The following is a 12569-nucleotide window of genomic DNA, read 5'->3' as shown; positions in this document are numbered from 1 at the left end:
CTCCATGTTGTTCACACAAACACATACAAACCTCTAAGTTGTTCACAGAAACACACAGACCTCCATGCTGTTCACACAAACCTCCATCTTGTTCACACAAACACACAGACGTCCATGTTGTTCACACAAACACACAAACCTCCATCTTGTTCACACAAACACAGAGACCTCCATATTGTTCATACAAACAGACAGACCTCCATGTTGTTCTCACAAATGGACAGACCTCCATGTTGCTCACATGAACACACACAGACCTCCACATTGTTCACACAAACATACAGACCTCAATGTTGTTCACACAAACACACATACCTCAATGATGTTCACACAAACACACACATATAGATATGTGACCATCAGATGAAGATTGTTGGCTCATATTGATATGGTTTGGATGTAAGGATTCGAGCAAGATGCCAGACAACATGAATGGCTTAAAATGGTTTATTTAGAAAACACTGCTGCTGGTGGTCAAGGTCCTGGAGCAAGCCCAATCTTCTTATGCTGGAATGTGAGCACTTCCTGAAGGATTCGGGCAAGATGATGTCACCTGAGCAGACAGGTATGCAGCAGAGGAGCTGTTTGGAGCGGGATCTAGTCCAGACTAATGTCCAGAGGCGAGAGTCAGGTGGCGAGCAGATGGTCATTACCAGAGGGTCAGAGGTCCTATAAATCCAAGAGAAGAATCTGTGAGGCGTAGTAATTAATCCAGAAGAGCAGGTCGATACCGTGGTCAGATGGGCGATAAAGTAACAGGCAAGGAGCAGACAGCGCAGTAATCCAAAAGACAGGTGTGGGGTCAAGACAAGATAATCTGAGAGCTCTGTCATGAACGCTGGATATCTACTACCTCAAAGGGTTCGATAATCTGGCGGAGAATGACTGTGAGCACGAGGCATAAATAGGGCTTGGAACAGATGGAATGAGCTTGATTGTTCAGAGGTGCAGAGGGGTGTGGTTGGAGAGCAAGGCTTGAGATCAGAGCATGACTTGACAGAAAATGTGACAAAAATGGTGACACTGATCTGGAATGAATTTTTTTTTCTAGCATTCATGTTTCATTATTCTGACACAAGCCTCTCTTACCCTCTTTGTGTCTCCTTCCATTTATTCTAAATATGTGCTTTGTTATGTCCCTTTTCCTGTTTGTCTCCAGCGGTCCCCTTCCCCCTCGCCCACCGGCTGACCATGAAGGAAGTGTTTGACTCAGATGGCCAGCCGCGTGTGGACCTGCTCAAAGCTCATCTCACAAAAGAGGGTCGGCTCGAGGAGGCCGTGGCCCTGCGCATCATCGATGAGGGCGCCGCCATACTGCGCCAGGAGCGCACCATGTTGGATATTGAAGCGCCAGTCACGGGTAAGGTGTTGGGATGCCGACTGAGGAAGTACGGAGGGTAACTGTGATATGTGATTTAGTTTGTGCTCAGTAGAGAGCAGTGGGTTGGCTAAACTTTATTTCAAATAAAAAACATTTGCATCTGTGTGACATCAGGTTAAACTATTACTATGACTATTACTTGGGGAGTGGTGGCACAGAGGTTAGAGAGGTGGGCCTGTGATCCGAAGATCGCCGGTTCACACCCCGGCCCCGACAACATCAAAATTGTGGGTGGGGTAGATGAAGCACCCACACTTGCCCCCACCCTCATTCACCCCACTCTAGGCCCATGAGCAAGGCCCTAAACCCCCATCTGCTCCCTAAACAGGTCTCTCTTGAAAATGAGTTCTCGTGGCTCAATGAGACTACCTGGATAAATAAAGGGTAAATGGAAAAAAAATAATTTTAAACTAAACCCTACTGCACAATAAGATACATTTGGGTGTTATTTTATGAGCTTCACTGGTGATTGTTAGAAGATAGTATATTTTGACAGAGCGATGCTAAACGTTTCCTTCTGTATTCAGCATTTACAATTGTGGTCAGAGGTTTACATACACTCATACAGGCTCAAATATATACATACATTTATCTAAATCTTTTGAGATGTTGTGCTGAAGGTTCTCGAAAGTCTTTCAACATAACAAGGCCAAGGCCTTCTAACATCTTGTTAGTAATTTTGATTGACTGCAGCTGGTAGTTTCTTTTTGCCAGCATAAGATGTTCTGGAATTGTGCTGCTCAAGGTGGCTGCATGTTGGAGTAGCTCTGTTACATAAATTCTGAGAAGTTCCTTTTGGAAACTTAAAAAAAAAAAATTCTGAATGTAAATTGCTCTTTTCGGACAATTACTTTCTCTGGTATCAGATGTTGTGCAACTAGAAGGACTTTTACTGAAACACTTTAAGTTTTGGGCATTTGTTATGATGCGTAACCATGGCAACAAGGTGTTCTTTAACAACCAGGAGCAGCTGATTACCATCTCAAAAGCTCAATAATATCTCAGCTACAGCCCCAAATCTCAAATGAGTTGAAAAGGAGTCTCAATCTACAGTACCCAGTGGAGATACCACCTGAGTTATGGCTAAACCCCACTACAACCTCTCCTCTAAGGGGTATAACGAACTAAGTCTAAACACTTGAGTATTACCCAGAATAATCTTAGGTTAGTTCTACTTAGACTGTGTTGAAGGTGACTCATCAAGATATGTTAACGACCTTCATCTGTGAGCCACACCCTTATCTCACCCAGTGGCTCGCCCAACCTAGCAGCTGGAGTTGAATCGTCATCCACAGGGAAACTCACATCAACGGTCATTCACCTTCGTTGTAGATTGCCAATTCTTACTGATCTGGTTCTTTTTAGAATCCAGAAATAGGATTCCAGAATGTTGTCTTAATACTCACAGCCGAGAAACACGTTTAAAACCTCTCTATTTTGTTAGAGTTGAGCCAAACTTCTTAGGTCGTTTTCACACCAGATAGTCCGGTAGACTCGGTTCGGGACCAATATTCATGACATTTTGTTACATTTGAGCTGGAGCGTTTGCATTCACACTGCACTGTGCAGTCGAGTCAACCTGTTGAACCAACCTGTTGAACCAACCTGTTCCCCCGCTCGCCTGAGGGGGCACTGCACCAAGAACTACTGAAAGAAACGACACAAAAACCTCTGAAGACACGTCTTCTTCTTCTTCTGTAAATAAAAACGAAGTGGCATCACGTTTTAATCAGTTTTAGGAGTTATATTTTGTCATTTTTCAAAAATGGACTTAGCATGAGCAGAAGATGAGACAGAAGACCATGGAGAATATTGTTTTTCCACACAAGGCAGCTGACGGCTCCATATAAGGTAAGAGAAATGTGTGTTTGTTTGTCCTGTGGAGCGGGGCTCGGTCTGTTTACATTCACACGGTACCTGAACCGCGCTGGAGTTCGCTTCTACCGGACCGAGACCTAGGTTTTAGCCCAGGCCAGAGTTTGCCTTTTTGTTCCGTGACAGAGTTCGATGGTGCGTTCACACGTCCCCAAACGAACCGGACTTTCAAGGAAAATGAGCTAGAGTTCGATTAAAGCGGACTAAACAGGGCTGGTGTGAATGCACCCTAAAATCCATGTACATGAGGTGGAAAAATTATAGTCCAGATTTTTAGGTTTTATGCTTTGCTGTAATTAATGATTTGCAAAGGAACAGCGTTTATGCACTATCCAAACAATGATTACATTAATCCCCAAAATGTCCCCCGGGCGCTTTCAATAGCTGCCCACTGCACCACCTGGTGGTGGATGGGTTAAATGCAGAGACTAATTTCGCCATTGTATGGAAACATACAGTGCTGACATTGTGATGACATTATTATTATTATTTTTATTATCTGGTTATATATTAGAATCAGTAATTAAGAGTCCATACATTGCTTGAGGGAGGTTCTTGTTAAATGTTTTTGATTTCCAAAAGATTGGAAGTCCAACTAATGTGGTGATTTCCTTGCTCCAATGAGTTGAGATAGAGTTAGGAGTCCTTAAAGCTCTTATGAGCTGATGGAAGAAAACCTTCCTTTCATCTAGATGGGTGACACCCAGAGTCCTAGCATATGTTAGAACCCCAAAGAACTCTGAAACTCCCTGGTCAACTTACAAGAAATCCTTCCAAACTGTTATTTGTCCTTGTAAAACCTGTTCCACTGTTTGGCATTCATGAACAGAGGACCCAAAATGTTGATAAAATTAATCTGATTCCCGTAATGGTTGGTTGAACTGTCACTATTATTTTGTATAAAATTTGTAAAAGAATGGTAAATCAGAGCGTCCCTTACCATTATTCATTATTAAGAATTCTAGAATTGCGCCGCTCAAGGTGGCTGCATGTTGGAGAAGCTCTGTTACTTTCATTCTGAAATATTACTTTTAAAAACTTTAATTCCTCTTTTTTCTGGATATAAATCGCTTTTTTTGAATGATTATTTCCTCTGATGTCTGATGCTGTGCAGCTGGAAGGATTTTTACAGAATATCTTTGCTTTTGGACATTTGTTATGATGCGTAACCATAACAACAAGGTTGTTTTTTTTACAACCGGGAGCAGCTGATTAACATCTCCAAAACGCAAATAATATCTCAACTACAGTCTCAAATCCCAAATGAGTTGAAAAGGAGGCATCGTGGATGCAGAGCAGGAGCAAAGAAGAGGGAGAAAGAGCGAAGAATGAAGTTTAAACCATTTCTTCCATCAATCATGATGGGCAATGTGAGATTGCTGGGAAACAAGTTGGATGAACTTCAAGCCCTAACAAGGACCCATCCAGAGTATCAGGAATGCAGTGTTATGTGTTTCACTGAGACATGGCTGCAGGATCATATCCCCGACTCCAGCGTTTCCTTGCCAGCATTTCTGACCATACGAGCAGAAGATATTTAAAGAGGAGTGGCAAAAGGAAAGGAGGTGGGTTGGCAGTGCTTGTGAACAACAGATGGTGTAATCCTGGACATGTTACTGTGAAGTGTCGTCTCTGCAGTCTAGATATTGAATTGTTTGCCCTAAGTTGTCGTCCATATTAGAGAGAGTTCACCAGTGTTATTTTGGCAACTGTTTACATTCAACCCAATGCTGTTGCCGAGATTGTGTGTGATGTCATCAGCGCCGAGGTTGCTAAGCTACAGACCCAACACCCTAGTGCTTTTGTTGCAATATCTGGGGATTTTAATCATGCCTCTCTCTCTGCTACACTTCCGACATTCCAACAGTTTGTCAGCTGCTCTACCAGAGAAAACAAAATGCTGGACTTGTTTTATGCAAATGTCAAGGATTCATACATCGCTAAAGCAAGACCCCCTCTTGGCAAATCAGATCACAATCTTGTGTTTCTCTGCTCAAAATATAAACCCCTTGTTCACGGGCAACCTGCAATAAATAGAACAGTGAGAAAATAGTCAATGGAAGCTGAAGAAGCCCTGCGGGGTTGTTTTGAGGCTACAGACTGGGATGCACTGTGCCAGCCACATGGAGAGGACATCAGTGCCATGACTGAGTGTGTGACCGACTATATAAACTTTTGTGTAAACAACACCATCCCAACCAGAACAGAGATGCTTCCCCAGAAACAAACCCTGGATTACCACTGACCTGAAGGAACTGCTAAACCAGAAAAAAGAGCCTTCAGGGAGGGAGACAGGGAATTATTGAGGAGCACACAGAAGCAACTAAAAGTCAAGATAAGAAACAGCAAAGAGGTGTACAAGAAGAAGTTGGAGAGCAAGCTCCAACAGAACAATATCAGAGAGGTGTGGTCAGGGATGAAACAGATCACAGGCTTCAAGCAGAAGGAGGAGCAGAAGGATGGAAGCCTGGACAGAGCCAATGAACTGAACACATTCTTCAATAGGTTCAGTTCAGGAACAAGCTCAGCATCCTCCTCTCTTGCCCACAGCCAGACATAAGGCTGTCCTGTCACACCTCAAATATTGTATCTACCACCTCAGTCATGGACCCCTCTTCTATATATTGGTCTTCAACCAAATCAGAAGATGCTGATACCTCCTTTGCCTCTCCCCTCTGCGTCTCCAGAAGTCAGGTGAGGAAGCAGCTGGAGAGACTGAACCGGAATAAGGCTGCGGGACCAGATGGTGTCAGTCCCAGAGTCCTGAAGGTCTGTGCAGAGCAGCTCTGTGGGGTTCTGCAGCACCTCTTCAACCTTAGCCTGACCCAGGAGAAGGCTCCAGTGTTGTGGAAAACATCCTGTCTTGGTCCAGTACCAAAGAAAACTCACCCCTCAGTCCTCAATGACTATAGACCTGTTGCCCTGACATCCCACATTTTGAAGGTCCTAGAGAGACTTCTGCTGACCCACCTGACTAGACAAACAAGCACATATCAGGACCCACTGCAGTTTGCTTATCAGCGTGGACTTGGAGTTGAAGATGCCATCATACACCTGCTTCAGCAAACTCACTGTCATCTAGAAAAGGCAGACAGTACTGTGAGAGTCATGTTCTTTGATTTCTCCAGTGCATTTAACACAATCCAGCCTGATTTGCTTTGTCAGAAACTCCAGAAGACTCAGGTGGAGGCCTCAACAATCGCCTGGATCAAAGACTACCTGACGGACAGACCACAGTTTGTGAGACTGAAGGGTTGTGTGTCTAGCCAGGTGGTCAGTAGCTCAGGAGCACCACAGGGGACTGTACTTCTCCATTCCTTTTCACTCAGTACACCTCAGATTTCCAGTATAAAACAGACTCCTGTCATCTGCAGAAATATTCTATAATATAATTTTCTATAATATGACTCTGCAGTAGTCGGGTGTATCAGAGATGGACAAGAAGCCGAGTACAGGGAACTGGTGGACAGCTTTGTGGCATGGTGTGGAAACAATCATCTAATCTTGAATGTGAACAAAACAAAGGAGATGATTGTAGATTTCAGGAAAATCAGGAACAGGTCCAACCCTATTTCCATCATGGGGGAAGAATTGGAGGTGGTAGAGAAGTATAAATACCTTGGAGTTCACCTGGACAACAGACTGGACTGGAAATGCAACAGTGAAGCCAAGACACCACAGAGCTGCTCTGCACAGACCTTCAGGACTCTGGGACTGACACTAACAAGAAGGGACAGAGCAGACTGTACTTCTTGAGGAAGCTGAAGTCCTTCAACGTTTGCAGCAAGATGCTTCTATAAGTCTGTTGTAGAGAGTGCTATCTCTTCTGCCATCATCTGCTGGGGTAGCAGCACCAGAGCAAGTGACTTAAAAATATCAACAAGCTCATAAAGAAATTCAGAGTCAGCCCCTGAATCGATGAAAACCTGGATCTGGATGGGATCCCTACCCTCCAGAGAGAGCTTGGCAGGATCGATGAGAGATGAGGAGATTGAATGGTTCCAGGTCTGACTCAGCAGGAGTCTCCTCGCACCTGCTGAGCCTGGCCTTTTAACGGACATCTCGAGATGAAATGCAAATCTTGGCTGCAGTAGAAACAGAGGTGATTACGTCGTCTTCGTTCTCGTTCCTCTGGGGTCAGGCGACTGCGGCCAATCTGCATGGGTTCTTCCTGAGGTGGCAGAGAAGATGGTCCAACAGGTAATGGAACTTTAGGAGGCCTGAACTCACCCATGGTTCTTTGTGGCCTATAGTCTTTCTCCCTGGCTCTTTCTCTCAATTCAGATCCACCATGTTGGCGAGGTCCTCGAGTTCCTGTAACGTGTTGGGGTACCTCTTAATTGCCAGGGCATCCTTGATGTCATCAGAAAGTCCCCGAAAAAAGCGTCAGATAGAGCCTCCTCATTCCAATGACTGCCCGTGGTGGTGGTGTGGAAGTCAATAATGTACTCTGTCACTCTGCGGCTGCCCTGTTTTATAGTAAAAAGTCGACGCGCCGCCTCCCTCTCAGGGAGCACGGGGTCAAAAATTCTACACAGTTCTTTAGAAAAAGCAGCAAAAGAGGAACAGCACCTTGAGTTGCGTTGCCATTCGGAGGTCCCCCAGGTCTTGGCTTAGCCAGATAACTGCAATATCACATATGCCACCTTGGAACGTTCAGTGGGAAATAGGACGGCTGTAGCTGAAAATGGATATCGCACTGAATTAAAAATGGCCGACATTGTTCTGGCTGACCTTTAAATAACTCAGACGGTGACAAGCGTGGCTCGTGCGGTCCTGTAGTTTGTGGTCCAGCTGGTATGAGTCCAGAAGCAGGATCCTGTGGTGGTAGATTTTGAGGGGACATGTTTTTAAGCATATTTACAATTTCATTCATACCATTTTCTAATTTACCAATGGCTCCCTCGACACCAGCTCACCATTCTGAACCCTGTGGGTGATCCATTATGGCCAGAATATACTGTAATGATTGAGGTTGGATCAGAACCACAAGAATCCAGAGCGTTTTAAAAGGTTTTATTAATAAATAAAGAGCTGCCACTCTCAGCTGGTGTTGGTAGACAAGGAGCTGGAGCTGGGTCTTGTAGGTCCGAATGGGCCGGAGGCAGAGCGCTGAACAGCGCGGAAACGTCACCAAGGGGCGGTGTATGTCGGTGGTCTTGGGTGGGCGATCCAGAGGCAGAGTCGTGGGCAGAAACAAGGTTGGCAACAGGATCTGATAAAGGCGACAGTACCAAAAGAGCAAGGCAAAACTCAAAGTCCAAAAACAAGCAGGTAACGGCAGTAAAAAGGCAGATGAACAGAGGTACAAAAAAGGGCAAGACAAAAACCAGAGGTCGAGGGGCAGGCAGGAGACCGTGAACAGGATACAAGAGAGAAACACTGGAAGACTACTCACCAAAGGCTTTCGATATTCTGGCACCAGACTATGAGGGAGAGAAGCTTTTAAGCACCAGAGCACAGGTGTTTCCCATGAACACTAACGAGCTGCAGTGAGAGGAGGTGTGACAGACAGAAAGCTGCAGATAGGAAGCAGAGCTGACAGAAACCAAATGAACATAGAGAAAACTAGAACCCAAGCAGTGAAAAGAGTGTTTTAGCAAAGATTAAAGTGTGTATCGTGACAACTAGTGTATTTTTATTTAATGTTTTTCAGTCTACACCTTAGATTTATCACCGTTTGTCTTTTAAGTTTAATACTTTTGTTAAATAACTAATATATAAAGAGTGTTCTCTGTCAAGGACACATAACTTTTATAGAAATATGCCATTATAACTGTTTCTAATCTACTAATATATTTATCACAATATTCCCCAAATACTTTTACACTGGTCTGGATTAATTTCACAGACGTGTTCGAGTTTCCTCATTGATTTAATTCACTTTCACCTGTAATACTACTAAATTTTGCTAGAAAAATAAAAAACAAGGTCAGATGACACTGGTAGTCATCCTGTTTATCTAGGCGACAAGGCTCCAGTCAGTCTCTACTCCAGACACAACGACACAATAATCTACACACATGTTACTGTAGTAAATGAAAAACATCTTTGACCTGTCACATTATCTTCAGAGAGAAGGTCTTTGTGTGTTCATCTACTCACATCAACTTGAGTGCAGAGATTTCTGTTTTTTGTCTGGGCTCCCAGTTTGAACTGTACTTGTTGGTCTTTAATAGTTATTTAAATAAATTTATGTTAATATAAAAAGGTCACTGACCAATTTTTTGCCTGATGTTTGATGATTTCCTCCGCCTTAGGTTTTATAAGTCTGCGTATATTTGCTGTTATTAAGTGACTTTGTACTAGGCGGCTGTTGATATTACAGTTTCTAGCTAAGCTGCGTGGCAGTCTGGTGGGGTCCCCTGGTACCACTAAACACACCACCTGCAGAAAGCTATGAGGAAGACTAGTTCAAAAGTCATAATTTAGTCCAAGATCAACTTAGAATTTATCTCATAGTTTGTTAGATCAACATTTATAACAAGACATTCACTTATTCCAGGCCACGTACCATGGACACAATTCTTTCATATCACTTTCACATCACGTGCACATTTTTGTTTTGACTAACGTCAGTTTTAGCTCAAGAACACACACATAGGAACACCCTCCACGTAGATGCACCTCATACCTTATATTTTATTAGCTTTTCAAGGCTGTAGACATACAATACTTTTGACCTCTTATCCTTTAAAACAAAATCTCTAAATATCCCTCAACTGCCTACTCTAAAAACTAACCTGACCCTATTACTACTCTAACAACTTCACACGATCGTCTCCAGTCCTCTCTCAGACTCCAGTCCTCTCTCAGACTCCAGTCCTCTCTCGGACTTCATATCTAGGTGTATATTTTAAAGATCCTCCCGTCTCAATAAGCACTGCTATAATCAACATGTCATTTATTGCTGTGCTCTTTGACCAGTCTGCATCCAGCTGCAGACCTCAAGGGGACTATCACCCAAAACAGGATCCCTGGGCCGACAACCTCTTTCAGAGAGTTAGCAAAGCTCCCCACAGGCACCCAAAATTCAGAATAATTTCTTTGAACTGTCAGACGACCCACACCTCTTAACGATTTTCCCGATGTTCAAGTTTTAACGCGTTTCTAGTAAACAGCGATGAACAATTACACCTGGAACGTCTTCGGACTGCGACAGCTTTTCATAAAGATTTTACCGTCAGCGAAAATGACGTTATAATTTTCACACGGGGCTTTAAACCTCCAGTCAGGCCGTTTGTTTAATTTAATCTAAAATCAAACGAAAGTTCATGTACGGGCTTTTAAATCAACAGGACAATTCTTATTTTCATGGGGAAAATAGTGTTTCGCGTGTTTATAATGCTCTCGGACCATTTCCAGTTAACAAGTTGCTAACGTTTCCGGTCCGCTCCCACGCGCGCCCCATTGAAAAACGTCCCGTATATAAACTTTTACATCCGATATATACATTCATAAAATCCCGTATTATATTGTAACGTTCTACTGTCTTCTAGTTCACAAAACTGCGTGCACAAAAACCGAAAACAGAGCAGCCTGTCAGTCCTTAAGGGACACGCAGAAATTCGATTTAACAGGTATTCTGCTTACCTCATGAGATGATAATAGCCGGCTTGTTCAGTCTGCTCAGACTTGGTCATCTGCCGCTTTGTCACCATTAAACAATAAAAACGAGCTAACACTTCTAAAACGGAAGACCAGATCACGGCACCAACTGTTAAAGACGGGAGCTGGCTGCGGACCACCGGACCCGGAAACCCTCTCCAGCCCATGTCTTTTCCCCCGGCTCGAACCTCCCTCAGAAGTGGCAACTCATACTAATCAATAAATCAAGGAAACATCAATTAAGTTTTATCAATTATATTGAAAAAGGCAGGAAAAGGTTACAATTTACAGCGCTGGACTCTCCGGTCTGTGACGCGTTCACAGACCTGGAAGAGCCCCGATGTCCCGTGTCATTACTCATTTATAGGGTCCTAAGACTCCGCCTTCGCAGAATGGGAGCTCAACCTGTCAGTGTATGAGGGGGTGTGACTAAGTGTGATCTCAGTGGATCTTATGTGGACTGACGTGTTAGGAAATATGAGACAGTGCTTCAAAAGCCTTTGTATGTGATGGGGCAAGCAGATTAAACTCTATTCCGTGACAGATATTGAATCCCAGGGAGACTCTCTTTAGAGTTGATGGCCCAGTTTAACCCAGTCAGAACTGAGTCATAATTTCGTTATAATCCCATCTCTGAGTAGATCAAAACCATAGGCCCTGTCCAAAAATATTGTAACACTAGCAATAGTACTAAACAGAAACCTACGGTTATTTTTATTCTCATCTATTAAAAATGAGTAATATAAAGTTCTAGCTTTACAGAGAGCTTTTTTATATTTTAGCAGACTATCTTTACAAGTTAAATAAAATTCTTCAACATTAGTAGAGCGCCATTTTCTCGCCTGGTTTCTAGATGCCTGCTTTAAAGTACGTAACTCAGAATTGAACCAAGGAGCCCGTTTCCTCTGATTGATTACTTTCTTTTTCAGTGGAGCAATTTTATCAAGTGAAGTTTGCATTGAAGTTGTAAGATGATCAACTAGATGATCTAAGTCACTGTTCTCTGTAAAGAACCACATAATGGTTGGACCAAAATCACCACACAAAAAGTCAAAATTAAATTATATTTATTTTCAATGTGAAGTATAGCAGATTGGACCAGTTCTGGTACTGGGTTCTGGTTCGGGTTCCGGATCAGTAACGAGTCTGAGACAGAGATCGGTTAGTGGTCGTGCAGGAGATAATGGAGAGCAAAAGTCAGAATGAGGAAGACCACTAACCGTCTCAGATGAGCTTGGGGGTTCAGGAGACTGACGTGGTCCAAACTGATCCGGATTGCTGCAGGAGAGGCTGAGTCCGGTGAGGGGCTGCAGCCGGCCGCAGCAACAGGTGGGTGGTGAGTCCGTTGAGCGAAAAGATGTGGTCACACAAGCCAGGGTCCAAAACAGGAGAGCAAAAGACAGGAGGTACCGGAGGAGAAGACGAGGAGGCGTTGTTGTGCAGGCGAAGGTGAGAACCGAAAGCAGAAGACGTAATAATCCAAAGGGTCGAGCAAGAGACAATGTCCAGGTGAGTCGTGGGTCCAGGAGGTCAAGCCGAGGGGAGGACAGGAATGAGGAGACAGGTAAACTATGACAAGGGAACATGAAAGGCTATGGGGGAACAAGGCAGGATAAAGAACGCGAGGTATTTACTTGCAGTGAACTGTTTTCAACTATCGGGCACCGAAGAGGAGAAAGAGTGCAGCTTTTAAAGGGTGAGAGAG

At 43.8% G+C, this 12569-nt stretch overlaps 1 protein-coding gene across 1 annotated transcript in view; it reads left to right on the top strand.

The window, feature by feature from the left end:
* The first annotated feature begins 543 nt into the window (after positions 1–543).
* Positions 544–12569, top strand: part of ppp3cb (protein phosphatase 3, catalytic subunit, beta isozyme) — a 69528-nt gene continuing 57502 nt past the window's right edge. The window contains exons 1-2 of the mRNA XM_037675114.1: positions 544–565; positions 1160–1360. Of these exons, the coding sequence (XP_037531042.1) occupies positions 544–565; positions 1160–1360 (223 nt within the window). The remainder of the gene's footprint in view (positions 566–1159; positions 1361–12569) is intronic.

The sequence above is a fragment of the Nematolebias whitei genome, chromosome 4, assembly GCF_014905685.2.
Source record: "Nematolebias whitei isolate Nwh7 chromosome 4, NemWhi1, whole genome shotgun sequence".
Taxonomy (NCBI): domain Eukaryota; kingdom Metazoa; phylum Chordata; class Actinopteri; order Cyprinodontiformes; family Rivulidae; genus Nematolebias; species Nematolebias whitei.
Note: the sequence above shows the minus strand (reverse complement) of the source record. Positions and strands in the feature narration are given on the sequence as shown.